This window comes from Gavialis gangeticus, unplaced genomic scaffold (genome assembly GCF_001723915.1).
Source record: "Gavialis gangeticus isolate Ggan-Ray unplaced genomic scaffold, GavGan_comp1, whole genome shotgun sequence".
NCBI lineage: Eukaryota > Metazoa > Chordata > Crocodylia > Gavialidae > Gavialis > Gavialis gangeticus.
Genome location: NW_017729025.1, coordinates 83,550,688 through 83,565,158, shown reverse-complemented (window position 1 = coordinate 83,565,158; position 14,471 = coordinate 83,550,688). Strand labels below are relative to the sequence as shown.

General features: G+C 43.4%; 1 protein-coding gene across 1 annotated transcript in view; it reads left to right on the top strand.

The window, feature by feature from the left end:
* Positions 1-5,815, top strand: part of RPAP1 (RNA polymerase II associated protein 1) — a 72,539-nt gene extending 66,724 nt beyond the window's left edge. Inside the window, exons 22-24 of the mRNA XM_019519045.1 lie at positions 1,291-1,467; positions 2,200-2,256; positions 3,129-5,815. Coding sequence (XP_019374590.1) covers positions 1,291-1,467; positions 2,200-2,256; positions 3,129-3,275 — 381 coding nt within the window. The 3' untranslated portion in view covers positions 3,276-5,815. The remainder of the gene's footprint in view (positions 1-1,290; positions 1,468-2,199; positions 2,257-3,128) is intronic.
* The last annotated feature ends 8,656 nt before the right edge of the window (positions 5,816-14,471 follow it).

Below are 14,471 nucleotides of genomic sequence, written 5' to 3'. Positions count from 1 at the left end.
CACCCCTTTCTACCATAAGGGACTTACCAGCTACACATAGCTGTATTGGAAATCGGATTGGTATCAGCCATTATGCCTCCTTAAAAATTGGCTATTGGTATTGAGCCCCCAAAATCTCTGTTGGTGCATTCCTACTTTTTCCTTTCTGAAACTGGACTCATCCTGGCTCTCTTTTTTTCCTGTGTAGCAATTATACTCCCTTAGTGGTGACAAGTTCTTTATTCTTTCTGAAGAAGGTCCAATATGTGGAACTTAAAATGTCACGTGGGCTGAAACCAGCATTCCTTCAATTATAGGCTATTATATCAGTTGCCAGTAGCATCTGTTGTAGTCTAGGGCCTGGGTACTCCACAACAAACTGGACCTAATGTCTGCAACAGGCTTCCTGGAGTCTGTATTGCTCTACTACAGCAGACTGGAAGTCCTGTGGCAGTTCCAGTCAAACCACAAAATTAGAGGGAGTTTTATTTATCTATTTATTTATAACAGAATTCAATAGGGAGCTGAGTAATACAATCTGCACTGGACCTTTGGGTTTATTTTTTATATTGATTTCAATTTCTGTTATGCTCTCCCACTATCTTCGGTGTTCTGTATATCAAGTTATTTTATATTGACAACTCAGATTTTCTGACTAAGTTTATTGAGGGAAGTTGGAGGTTTTTTGCCAGGGGAGTGAGCAGCTGGGGACATTTCACACTGTGGAGTGGTATTAAGATTGTGAGATGAGCACTCTAAATTTTGTTTCTACTAAAACAGTTAGCAAAATGTTAACCTTTATTTATTTTTTTTAAATCAAGGCTCTGATTCCAGATGCCAGTACTGTGGTAAAGTGTGGATTCAACAGTCCCAAAATAGCAGAATATATGGAAAGAAAGTAGAGAAAGTTACAGAACAGTCTCCATTATGACCCCTTATTTTTACATGCTAATTCACTTCCAAAATGTTGACTGGTTATGGTGATGTTTTCCATGCTTTGTCACCACTTGAAATGAATTTTGCTTAGAAAAGTGTTAGCAAAGCTGTTTCATCTACCTTTTAAATTATAGGTGAGAAAAGGAAGAATTCCTTGTACAGAGGGCAAAGTTCCAGTGACATTTAAGCTTACAGCAAGACTATGAAGTTTGAAATTTAAGGAATAACATTAATGGTCATATTGTACATTTATCTTCTGTCCCTTTCTGAGTATATTGTATCTAATGGAATATTTTGTGTCTCAGCTGAGGTGGTATTTGAAGATCCTTTGGAGAGGAGCAAGGGTGATATTGCTTTTTTTTGGCTCTGTTGCAGTTTCCTGTGCCTCTGGAGCAATACGTCTCCCCTTCTGAGGACAGCCTGAACCTCCTGAGACTGTATTTCCGAACATTGGTCACTGGTGTGCTGCGCCCCAGCTGGTGCCCGATCCTTTATGTTGTGGCTGTGGCTCATGTGAACAGTTTCATTTACTCTCAGGACAGCACGACACAGGTTTGTAGTGGATGGTTTTAGCATTCAGTTAAAAAGCTAGGTGCTCAAGCTTCAGATCCAGATCTGCTATAGACATGTTGTATGACCAGTTAACCACTCTGGGCCTTTCTTTGCTTCTTTGCATAATGGAAGTAATTCTTTCCTCATGAGAGTGTCACTAGGACTGTTCAGCTGTTTGAAATCCTCAAATAGGAGTTGCTCTGTATTTATTGCAGTACCACGCACATGTGGTATTTTTCATCCACTGACTACTGTGGTGCTGCACAAATGTTAACAAACCTCTTCATAGCACTCCAGGTCAGTAAATACTATATCCATTGTCCAGAAGGGTGGAATGATATATATATAAGGCAAACTGAGTGACTTGGTTAGTCAAGTCAATAAGGAACAGAACCCAAAAGTCCATGCTCTAACCATTAGATACGCTCCTCTCTATTGTATGTTATATTATGCAAGCCTGATAGCTGATGTGCCAGGAGGCAAGAGTTAGGGTTTCAGCAGTGAATTTGAGTGACCTTATTGACCCATCTGCCTCCAAAAAGTTAATGACTTGGGGAAGAAGGAGAGAAATGGGATCATAGTTATGACATACTGAACAACTCTTTCCATAGAACCCGTTGCTGCATGGTGCAGCATAACAATAGGGGTACTCCCCCAGTAGCGCTGAAGGAAGAATGTGCTTGTCTTAAGCTTTCTTTTGCATTAAGCTGAGCATCTGTGTCTTGTTCCTAGGAGGCTGATGCTGCTCGGAAAAGTATGTTGAGAAAGACCTGGCTTTTAGTGGATGAGGTAGGCTCCTTTCTAGCCACTGTATGCTGATGGGAGATGAGTTTTGCTGCTGTTGGCCAAATCTGAATCTCTGGCCTAGTGGATTCCCTGTTTATCCAAACGTGATGGATTAGAAGTAGATTGCTGCTAATTTGATCAAGTGGAGCCTTAATACCAGGGTTTTGGCTTGTTATGCCTAAAAACCCAGCATCTGATACCCCTGTGCGGCCTACCCTGCAATTCATTTATGGGCAGACACCTGCTGTGGGACTGAGTTGGGTTTCCTTCTCTCTGTATCCATGAATTTGGCTTGAACAGTATTTTTGTTCAGAAATCCCAGAAAAGTTTCCAGTCACCCATGAGCAGGAGGCCAGCAGGTGGTCAGTCTTCTTGATACATTAATTAAACTGGAAAAAAGTCACATCGCACACATCACATCAAACTCATAACCGTATAACATTTGTTCATATGTTCTATCCCTTTTCCTGATGATGCCTTTAAAAAGACCTGTCTTGGATTACCCTTCTTGGTTGTAAAGGGCCATGCAGTATATATCAGTTGGGTCATAATAAATGGCACATTTGGCTCTCTGCACCCATCATGTAAGGTAGGTTCCTGCATCCCAGTTATGCCCAAATTTGAATGTTGACAGGGGAAGGAAATGGGCATGGGTGGTGGGTGAGGAGTTGTAGGCAAATGGGGAAACCTCAGACAAGTAGAGCATAGGTGAAGATGGTAACTCTTCTAGGAAGAAGCTCAGGACCTACAGAGGTTTGGTTCTGTGGTGTTGAACACCCCAGAGCAGCTGGACAATGTGCAACAAGTGGGATGTAAAAACAGTTCTGGATTTTCACCTTGTGTGAGTCATGCTTAATGTCTGTTTCTTTCTTCAGGTATTGAAAAAGCATCTTCTCTATTACAAACTGCCGAATTCAGAGTGCCCTTTGGGCTTTGAACTTTATGAAGAGCTCCCTCCCTTGAGACTAAAATACCTGCAAATGGTAACCAAGAAAGAGCCCAATGAGAGCACATCACTGTAGGAAAACATTCCTGGAATGGAAGGGTTTAGGTGGTTAAAAGTAAGAGAGGCTGTTGTCTCCAAACCAGTGAAAAATTTTAAGTAGACTTATTGTGTGTGATGTGTTTCTTGAGCATCCCTGGCATGTCAGCAAACAGAAGAGGAAGTAGAACATTCTCAACACATGGAACATTATGAATGCTGAAGACATGAATGAAATGCATATGGTGTTAGGTGTGTCTCATACTGGAACATCTCAGGGATCTGTGGCTACTGCAGAGCAAGAGGAATGTCTTTGTGGTAAAGTGTAAGCACAGCTGGTTTAATAAACTAAATGAAGTGGAAAATTTGGTCAAACCTCACACTGGAAGGTACACTTTCTGAATGTGATACCTGTTACCAATTCTTACTTTTTAAACAAGAACCTCTTAACTTTTCTGTATCTTGAACTTTGCAGGATTTCTCTGTAGGCTTCAGGGAAGGAGGGAAGAAGTGGATTGTGCCAAATTGTCCTTTATCACCAGCAGCCTCTCCAGGAAGGTGATCTGCGTGCTTCATACATAAGTCTTACGTTGTACTGTGTCATACCTATGAGGAAGTGATGCTTTGTCATGTAGAAACCATGTCTCTGTGCGCATCATCCCATTTTAGTTGTGTTCTTTTCTCTCTTAATTTTGTTAAGGATAACAAGGTTAAAATATTATCTCTCTGGAGGACAGGATGTTTGGCAGCTGCAGCTGTTTCCTATAAGGAAAAAAATAAGTATCTGTTTGACTGGGAACTACATTGATCATCTTTTCTCTTGAGAGAGAGAGAATAGAATTTAAGGCTTGACAAAGAAGTTTAAGCCTTAAAGTGGCTGATGGACCCACATCCTCATTCTAAACGTCTTGTGCAGTGGGGCTAGCAGTGTGGTGATCTAAAAATGATCAGGGAGAGTACCTGCTATACAAGGGAGTCTCACAGGAGTTGGTGCTTACTATCCTGAAGATTTCCATTCTGTCCTGTCATGTTTTTCAGGGCCAGGTTTTTTATAACCAACAAACCTTGTTTTGGAACATTCATTCTTGGAGCTTGCTTAGACTTTTTTTCTTTAACATGTTTAAAAGTGAATTATCTTTCTTGGAAGGTGCTGGATTGTGACAGCCCTGAAGATTAAAGACCTACATTTATCTATGCAGCAGATTAGGCACAGACCATGCTGAGTTCCCCTGCATGCCCTGTTTCTATCTTGACTTCTCCCCTGATGCTAATGGTACTGGAGAATTTTATAACGTGCTGCTTGCAGAACTTGATCTAAGATTTTACACAGTGGGGGCACAGTTGCATGGATTGGTGCTGCAGGGTGGCTGCACCCCCTGCAGCCATCCTCCTCTTCCTCCTTGTTCCATTCCCCCCTCCTCCAGCTGGGGCAGGCAGGCAGCACTGCAGGAGCAGCAACTGTCAAGGACTTAAGTCCCAAAGAAGGTAAGCATTTCTCCCTTCCCATCTTTCCTATTTCCCACCCACTCCTGCCTGCCACTGCCAGATGCTGTCTTGGGGGTGAGATGAGCTCCTGCCAGCTCCAGCTGGGCTGCACAGGGGCCACACTTACCAGGGACAGCAGTGGCAGTGGCCAAGGGGCATGTTTCCCCTCCATGTGCCTGCTCTTGGGCTGGCAGGGAACACCTGTGGGGAACAGGCAGGAGAAGGAACATGACTGTGTGCTGCAGCTGCTGTGATCTGGGCTGAGCACAACTCCTGTGCAGTCCACCTGGAGTGGGCAGGACCTCCCCTCCCCCAGGTGCTGTCCCAAGGGCAGGTAGGAGAGGGGGGAAATGAGATAGAGAAGTGCAGGGGACAGGAGATGTGCTTTTGAGGGGAAGGGACAGGGGAAAATGCTTACCTTCATTGAGACTTAAGTCCCCATCTGCTGCTCCAGTGGCACGGTCAGAGAGGGTTGTCTCGGTTCACTCTCTGGTAGATACCTAATGCATTTCATGCAGGCCCATGACCAATAATCAGCTCCTGATGACTGCAGTTTGCTACCAGCTTCAATTGAATTTATTCCAGGAACCTTTAGGGGAAAGATTGTGCAGGTTGTTCCAGTCTCCCACAAGTTACTAGAAAGCCAAAGTTCTCTGGTTCTTCACATTTTTTCCACTTGAAATAAAAGTGGGGTCTGGACAGTGCCAGGGTTTCTATTTTAATCCATTTTCTTTTAATCCTTTTTATATTGTGTCTTTAAAATGTTAACAGCTGAAAATCAATAGCTCATGGTCAGAAATGCAAGAAATGGCCAATATTGATTTTTTTTTCTCTTAAATGTGCTTGCTGTGATTAACAGTTTTATTGAAGTCTTTTCAAGATGGCAAGAGACCCAGTAGCAGTATTTCAGGAAAAATTAGGAGATTTAAGGGCTGCTAATAACCCATTAGATAATTGAGTTGGTGAGTGACATATCTTGGTAGTACACCGCTGTTCCAACCTCTTGTTGCCAAATCCCTTGCAGCCCATTGTTCTGTGCAGAGTGGCATTTTGGATTATACAAAAGCTGTAAATAAATATTTATAGTTCTCTAGGTTTGGGGACATGAGGGGGTGCTCTTTCCTTTCATTTCTTTATCTTCATATTTGGGTTTGGGTGGTGCTGTTGCTTACCCATGAATAATAGTACTTTGGGAATACTACACACTATTGAAAACATTCATAGCCTTGATTCAGCTCTCTGTGGATTCCTCCTTGTAGGAACATACGACCACTATGAAGCAATAATTTCTAATGATCTGTGTGCCTTTGACTTGGAAGCAGCGTGTCTTGTGGGCTAATCAGCTGGGCTCAAATAGAGAGGACCCGATTTTCAGAGCTTCTGAGAGTCCCTAATTGCAGCTGAAATCACAGGGAGCTGAAGTCAAGTCCTAAAAGGCAAGTCCTTGATGTTGAAGGTTTACACCCAAAATTAGTGGACACTTTAGAAAAATTTACATTTTAATCTCTCTGTACATTTCCAATATGTGAAATGGGAGATAATCATTCTCAACTGCCTGATGGGTTTTATAAGGACTATGATAAGTTAATATTTATTCAGTGTGAAGTATAACATCTTTCTGTTTCATATAAGGCAGCTTACAATTTCAGGGGATTGTAAAGAAAGGGAGGAAATTGGGTTTTATAGCCAATAAAGAATAATATAATTATAAAACATGCAACTTTCCGTAGTACATCATTGTGTACTCAAACATTTATCACATCCAGAAAGAGCTGGTGAAGCTTACAAGTCAGAGATCATGCCCAGCCTTTAAATAGTGCAACATCCATTAAATAATTGTATCCTGCAATTATCCTTCAAAGCACTAGTTTGTAATACACAAGGTACTTCCAGACTGATTTGGTGTATTAGTTCATCCAAAAAAGAATATTTATTTATATGTATTCTTTTCTTTTACTAGTAGTAGTAGTAAAGTGAGGCTTGTCTAACATCCTAATACCTAAGCATGTCTGTGGCTGTTTTGGAGAATGGGGTTGAGCCAGTGAGAACTGTTGCTACTGTTAAGCATACACCAATAGAGTGAAGTGAAATGGGAAGGCAAGAGGAGAAGATTACAATATGGAAGGGAGAAACCTCAGAGGATAAATGGACAAAATGAATAAGGTAAATATAAGCTGATCTCACAAGAATGCTGTTAGACTTAATTTTTATAAAACATTTTTACTTCAATGCCTCCTTTCATTCCAGAATTGCTTTAATGTTATGCTGTAGGCATGTCACAACTGTGACTTCCCTGCCTCTAGCGGCAGGTGGCTATATGTGTGAATTAAAGTGTTGGTTACCTTGGCAGAGATTGTATTTGAGACCACTACTTGTTTTCTGCAATGAGTAGATATCACTGAGATGAAAGATGGGAGAGGTGGGATTGCCTATGCTGATGATGTACTTGCAGCCAGACCCAGTGATTTCTAGTGGTCTTTGTTGTAAAAAGTGGGTCAGAGTATCTGCTGGGTTCTTCAAAGCCCGCTTCTGCCTCCAGTAGTTCTTCAGCCTGCCAGCACTTGCTCCCAAGGAATATCCAGTTAATTTTGGAGACAGCGTACTTGGAATCAGCAATCATGAAGGAAGAGAGGCCTGATGATTTTAGAGTTCATACACTCATAGAGAACATGCAGAATATCCTAACTGTTCATCATGATTGTCAAAAAGCCATGACTCACCTTTGACCATTTTAGTAAAACCTTAAAATGGCTGACTATTTTTAGGGATGTATTTGGTAGCCGTGTTGGTCTGAGACAAAAAAAATGCAAACATCTAGATCTCTTTATTTCATAAATGATACCTTGTATTAGATCAACTGAGAAATTGCAAAAAAACCCAATGTTTTTCTGCAAGCTTTCGGACTCACACGCCCTTCATCAGGCTCAGGGAAAGTTTGAGATGGTAAAAAGTCCCCCAGATTTCCAGCTTCTGCTTCCTCTGTGCAAAAATGAAGTTTATGTCGTACATATGGGGATTTTTTTTACCATCTCAAACTTTCTCTGAGCCTAACGAAGGACGTGTGAGCCTGAAAGCTTGCAGCAAAATCTAATTTTTTTGCAATTTCTCAGTTGGTCTAATAAAAGGTATAATTTTGGAAACGAGTTCTAGATTTTTGCATGACTTTGTAAGGCTTTGAGTAGTAGTTTCATTTGGCTTTTCTCTTTGCAGGGCACACTAGAGGGCGCTGCTTAATTTAGTTTCAACCCAATCCCTCTGGATTGCAACATTAGTTTGAAGAAAGTAGAATAAAATTAGGTGCGTTTCTTGGGCTGCTGTGAGCTGTCACTGAGCTTCCTTTAAAGTTTTTAAAACCTTTTAATGTTGATTGGTTACTAAGGATCAATCAGTGCTTTGCCAACAAAGAGAGAACACTTTGGAAAGACATGTTGGTACAGTAAACGGAAATTTAAACTGGAGCTCGCTGCAGTTTTTAAGCGAGGACAACGTGCTGGTTTTGTTAATCCAGTTTAATCCTTGTCCAAATAACAAAGGAGAAGTGGTTATTGTGGTGTGTTGTCTTTTATTTGATCAGTGTAAGAAATTTAAAAAAAAAAGAAAAAGGAAAGAAGGGAAGCAAAAGTTGGACAGACAGAGAAATCAACAAATGGGTAGGTTAACTCAATGATTTTAAATTCTTAACAAAATCTGCTGCTACCAAAAGCTTAAAGGTTCTCCAAAAAAGTTGGTCACTTTGCTGTTTCTGCTTATACATCTGAAGTAAGACCTTGGTTTCAAATCAGGGTTCTGTAAATGAAATCATCCTAACCCAGAACAATGTTTTGCTTGGTAACTCTTTAATTAGAGGGTAAAGGGAAAATCGTAATGCTCTATTTTTTAATATCAGGGGAAGGAAAAATCACTTTCTGGTCAAAGCTGGGTGACACATACTTGGGGTCATCCAAGCCCCAGCAGTTACCTACCTCGTGAGCAGTAGAAGCTAGCCTTGAGAGTTCTGGAATGGGGCGTATTGGAAGACAGCAGTACATGATCTGAACAAAAGGTGAGGACAGGTATAGGCTAGCGCTCAACTCTAGTGGTATGGAAATGTTATTTTAAAGGGAGGGGATTTTTTTACCACAAAAATGAACAACTCCCCTCCCCTCGCCTCCCGTCCCCTCCCCACCTTATTAGTTTTTCCAGAACTGCTTTGCAGGTGACATTTGAGAAATTACTGTATATATTCAGATCTGCAGCTGACCTGCTCTGGTGGCTGGTGATAAGACTCACGTTACACATTTTATTGTAGAATTTATCCATTGTGCTCATTATACAAGCTTGGGGACTGGGGTGGTAGGTGTTTGAGTTGTTACGAATATCTTTGTTGGCACTTTTTAAAGGGGTGGAAGTAGCATCCCATGTGTAAGTGGCTCACCTTTTCCTCATGATCTGTCATTCCCTTCCTGTAGCCTGTTGCATGGCAGGAGTGGTAGTGTATTGATCTCCTTGACAGTACACCCTACAAATCTCTGGGTTAGGAACCCCCTTAGTGAACCAGTCCCTGTCTCCTGTTTTGGCTTCAGTTCCCAGTGAGGGTACAAGTGCCCCAGGCATTATCTGACTGCACTGTGCCATGTACTTGGAACCAACATGGGAGAAAATCTAGGTGGGAGGGAGAAATCTTAAGACAAACTTCAGTGTAAGAAATCTAAATTCCAGATTTTCACTGGAAAACCAGAAAAAACTGTGGGTTCCCCTTTTACCTGAGATAAATACAGCTTTTCCATTTTAACAGAAACATGCAGATTTTGCTGTTTTGCAAGGAGCTTTCTGCAGGATGGCAGTTCCAGTCTGCTAGGGGGAGCAGGAGGAGGGCGGTCAGGCAGGGGGTGCCATGCACATGTACATGCCTGTCAGGCAGCTGGAAGAGCAGCTCCTGCAGGTAAGTCTGGTGGGGTGGGATTGAGGCCCCCATAGGGAGGGAGGCAGGGAGTTGTGTGGGGCTGGGGCTACGGCTGTGGCTGCTGCCCAGCTGGGAGGTGCCATGAGGCTTGTGGTCTGGAGCCGCAGTGTCCCGGTGGGGGTGGGCTGCCTGCTGTGGGCTCAGGCTCCTTGCCCTGCTGCCCTCCCCTGGGGCCTCCATAGCCCAGTGGGCAGGATCCCTCTGACAGGGCTGGGGGTGGGGGTGGGAGCACCAGCAGAGCCTCGGGAGCTGTGACTTGGGAGTGAGGGTCCTGGACCTGTGTCCTGGTGAGCTAAGAGGACAGGGGGAGCTCTTATTTTCCATGATAAAAAACCCCAAATCAAATACCAAAATGTATAGGTACATAGGTTTAGTTTATTATAGTGATTGAGGTACTGGTAGGCTTCCCAATTGCTTTGACATTGTAAATAGATCAGTAAAACATTGTGTTCTATATATATATTGACCATCAAGAATGATGGATGAATTTCAAATAACAAAAACACACAAGTAGATTTACTTTTTATATTTATTAAATAAATATTTATAAAACTTAAATAAAATAGGCTGAACATTTTGAAGATACCAATCCCTTCCTGCACTTGCTCTCATCCAGTGGGCTGGAGGTGGACCCGCCCATGCTGCCACCCATCCACCATCCGTGCTCCTCTTTGCTGGGCAAGGGCAAAGGTAGGCGGGCTCCGTACTTCACAACAGCCACCCATGCCCCGGGACTTCCTTTGCGCTGCCCCTGGGCGCCTCCTTCCCTGTTCAGGGCTTGGGACAGGGCCGCTGCTGCTCGCCCACTGTCTCGCACTTCTGCCCAACTTCTACTTTTCCTCAGCTTGCCCCTCCCTCTGCCATCCCCACCATGTCAGGCTCCTGGTGCCCTCCTGGGATGAGATCAGTAGAAACAGCCCTGGCCCCTGACTTTTTTTTCCCAATTCTGGAAGTTGGGATCATCCTGACTTGGTCACTAAACAAATGCTAAGATTTACTAAAGAAACTTCTCTGAAGACACAAATGTTCCATCTCTAACAGTTTTCAAGCTATTCTCATTTAAAGAGCTTTATGGACAGACAGGTGGACTAAGCCCAAATACATATTTTTTTTGGAGGGGGTGGTTATCAGAGAATTTGTGGTTTGTTTTTTATTGTCACGGAAAACACATTATATATGTTGACCCATATGCTGGAACATGGTTCTTAATTATATGCCAATAACATAGGCCATGGCAGCTAGGCAAATTATTATACTGTATTCACTTGAATCCAAGACCAGGTTATTTCCCCATTCAGCTTGGGGGGAGCCCCTTGTCTTGGTTTTGAGTACAAGGAACAGGGGGTGGATGTAGGAGGGAGGGGCACCAGCAGGGCCAGGGGCGCTGCTCTGACTTCAGCCCCACCCTGGGGTCAGAGTTGGAGCCACAGCAGCTGCCTCCCCTGCTCCCTGCCCCCCTTGCAGCCTCAGTGCTTCCCTCGCACTAACCATCAGGTATAGCTCTGACTCCATTCTTGATGGGGGCACAAAGTGCAGGGCAGCTCTGACCAGGCCTGGCCAGCCACACAGCAGTGGCAATGATGGCACCAGCTCTGGTATGTGGTGGGGAGTGGGGAGAGGCAGAGATTGCTGGGGGGCAAGTAGGGGCTTAGACTGCAGGGGCACCACCAACTGGAGGGCAGAGGCTAGAGGGAGTAGATGGCAGGGGGGACAAGGAGTGGATGGGCAGGCAAGGGGCAGGGGTCAGGCTGCTTGCTCTTTTGTCTTCCCTGCTCCTTTCCGCATTTAGTGGGGGGAGGGGGTGTCAAATTGAAGATGACCAGTCAATAATTAAATTCTGTAAATGGAAAATTACAACATTTATAAATTTCCATATATGGAATCTTCTTATTCAGGGGCTGTCTTAAATTTGAAGTCATCTTGGATTTGGGTAAATACACTAATAGTGATGTTGGATACAAAATCATGATAATCAGATTTAAAATTATCACTACATAAGAGGGATACAAATGCTCAGGTACGAAATGAAGCAAAAATGCTCATCAATCTTAGCCCTTGTGTTTTCCCCAGTTAGAAGTCCTTTGCACAAATCTCTCATTTCTCGTGTAGGAAGTGCTCAAGCCTCATAATCAGATTTGGGGGCAAAACGTATTTTCTTTCAGCCCTGCAGATGCTTATATAACTTCTCTATTCACAGAGCTGATCCTCGTGCAAATGATTTTATGGCAATTTGTCAGCCTTTGCTCTAGTTCTCAAAAATTGCCTTTCTTTTCCTTAATGGGGGACCATCTGCAGAGAGTTGTTTTCAAAGTTACTCGTTGCAACAAACAAGACCTTTGAAGTCCAGTAAGCAAGGGTGTGCCATGTTTACTGCCCCTTCCATTTTTTGGTTAGCTAATGTCCCTGTGCATATTTTAAGAGCAAGTCGGGCATGTGGATTCTTTACAAACCCCAGTCTGAGGAGGAATAACCCTGCAAGAAGTCATTCAGACTCTTCAAATTGAACAGATACAGGACTTATAGAGGAAATGGATACTGGAAATGTTCCTGTTGCTCTGCAAAGCAGTGTTAGCAGCAGTTGTGAAGAGGTTGCAATAGTAGAGGTAGAAAATATACAAAATACTAAAGAACAGAGAAAGCTCTGATTGGGGGGAGGCGGGGGGGAAGAGTGCTGCTTTTTCAAAACATTGGGGTAATTTTGGGTGGACCACTCACCTCCTACACTAAAGTAGTTGACAACATTGTCCCATTTTGAGAGCTTTTGACTGGTTCCACATGCTTCAATAGACATAATAACCGGATATGACCAGAGAAAGCTACAGCCTGTGGATAACTCCTGTTGTCCTGAAGAAAGTTGGGGAACTACAGTTCTGCATGGGCTATTAGTGATGCACAAGAACTGGAAATGCCTCTTTAATATAAAGGAGCTGTTTACCTTCCTGGAATTTACCTCCCTATTCTTCACTATTGGCCTGGCTAGGAGCTATAGACAGATACTAGTGGTTCCAGAGGTGCAACAAAAATGGAATTATCCCATCCAAGGGGCTCATTGTATGAATTTGTAATGTTTTTACAGTGCACCATGTACAGCTGGGCTGGTGGAGCATTGGTAAACAAACAGTTTGAAAAATGGGCATCAATCAGCCATTCAAAGACACTTGGGGAGCACTGTGAATATTAATATGCAGTGTTCAGACAGTCAACCCATCTGTGATTGAAAATCAAACTTCCCAAGTACTGACTAGAGAAGGGTGGGGAATGACATATCTTGGTCTCTGTAGGAGGGACTCTTCCTGACCCAGAGAAAATTCAGGATGTCAGGACATGGCAAAGACCAGCTGCAGTGTAAGATGAGGTTTGGCAAATGCTACATGTTTTTATTAAAGAGATAAGGGCTCTTTGTGGAGAGGGCTGCCCAGAAGAATCCTATGAATCCCAGAGATTGCAGGCTACCAGGACAATTTGGAACAGCTGGTGCTTGTGCTGGTGATGGCAGAGAAGCTAACCTACTCAAGGTTACATCTTCCCTTTCAGTTTGTGCAGGGATGCTTGCAATCAGTGCTACACTTGGGGTGTTACACTTTCCCAAGAGCATGGCATGCAGGACAGGATGATTTCAAATGTGAGCTACAGACTGAAAAGATGAGAATGGAAAAATGAACACAATAGTTCCTTTGAATTAGAATTCCTGGCCTGGTGTTGGGCCATTACTGAGAAGTTTAAAAGCTATCTGGTAGCTGCCTGCTTTGTTGTGTTTACTGACACCTCTGGCTTGCGTCCACTCAGCCGGATTAGGTGCACTGGAAAAGTACTGATGTTGAGACTACTCAGCTACACTTTCCCTAGGGAATTCAGATCTGGCCAGAGCAACACTAGTGTGTATGCTGTATCCAGGTTGCTGACTACATTGAAACAAGAAACACGTGATGGAGACAAAGAATTGGATAGGTTATTTCCAGACACACCAGGCTAATGAGGAGCCTTGCAAGAAGCCTGAGGAAGATGGAAACCTGGATCCAGAGCCAGGACCTGATGATATTCAGAAGATGTTAGGCGTGGTCCAAAATGACAGTGTCTTCTTGACTTTTAACTAGGATAGTCCACTGCAGGAAACTCGAGCGACTGAGGCAATGGGCCCACCTTAGAGGCAGGGGGACTGCGGGGAGAGGAGGGAGATGAACATTTTTTGGAGGTTTTACTGGATGGAGCTAAACTGAATTGTACAGTGGATTAACAGCTATCAGGTTTGCATGTGCATAGGACAATGCAGGAGACAGGTAATCTCTCTAACATTTGGAAGTGGTAGCATCAGACCCACTTAAAAGTGGAGGCAAGCCACAATGAGGCAACATGCCTCCTCACCATGATGGGTGACTCAGCCAAGATCCTGGACTCCCTGACTCTGAGATGTGACAGTAAGAGTGATTACACAGGCCTTACGGCAGTCCATTGTCCCACCCTATGGTTAAAGTTGCTCAAACACTGCCATTTCGGGTCACAGATGTCTGAACAGGCTGCTTGGGAAGATGCTGTGCAGTATGGGGAACTGGTGTATGTGCAGAGAGATTGGGTTACTGGACTCAGCTTAGACCTGTAGCAGGGGTGTTTGACATGGAGAGCAGATGTTCTCAGTCATGAGGTCCAGACCAATCCAACAAAGATAGAGATGTATAATTTAGGTAACAGGAATTGAAACCTGGCCATCAAGGATCTTGTGGTGTGAATGAGCATTGTGGATTGCAGCAAATGATTGTTCTTCAGTTGCAGGGCTCAGATGTTGGGCAGTGGCTATTGGATCATTAAATCAGA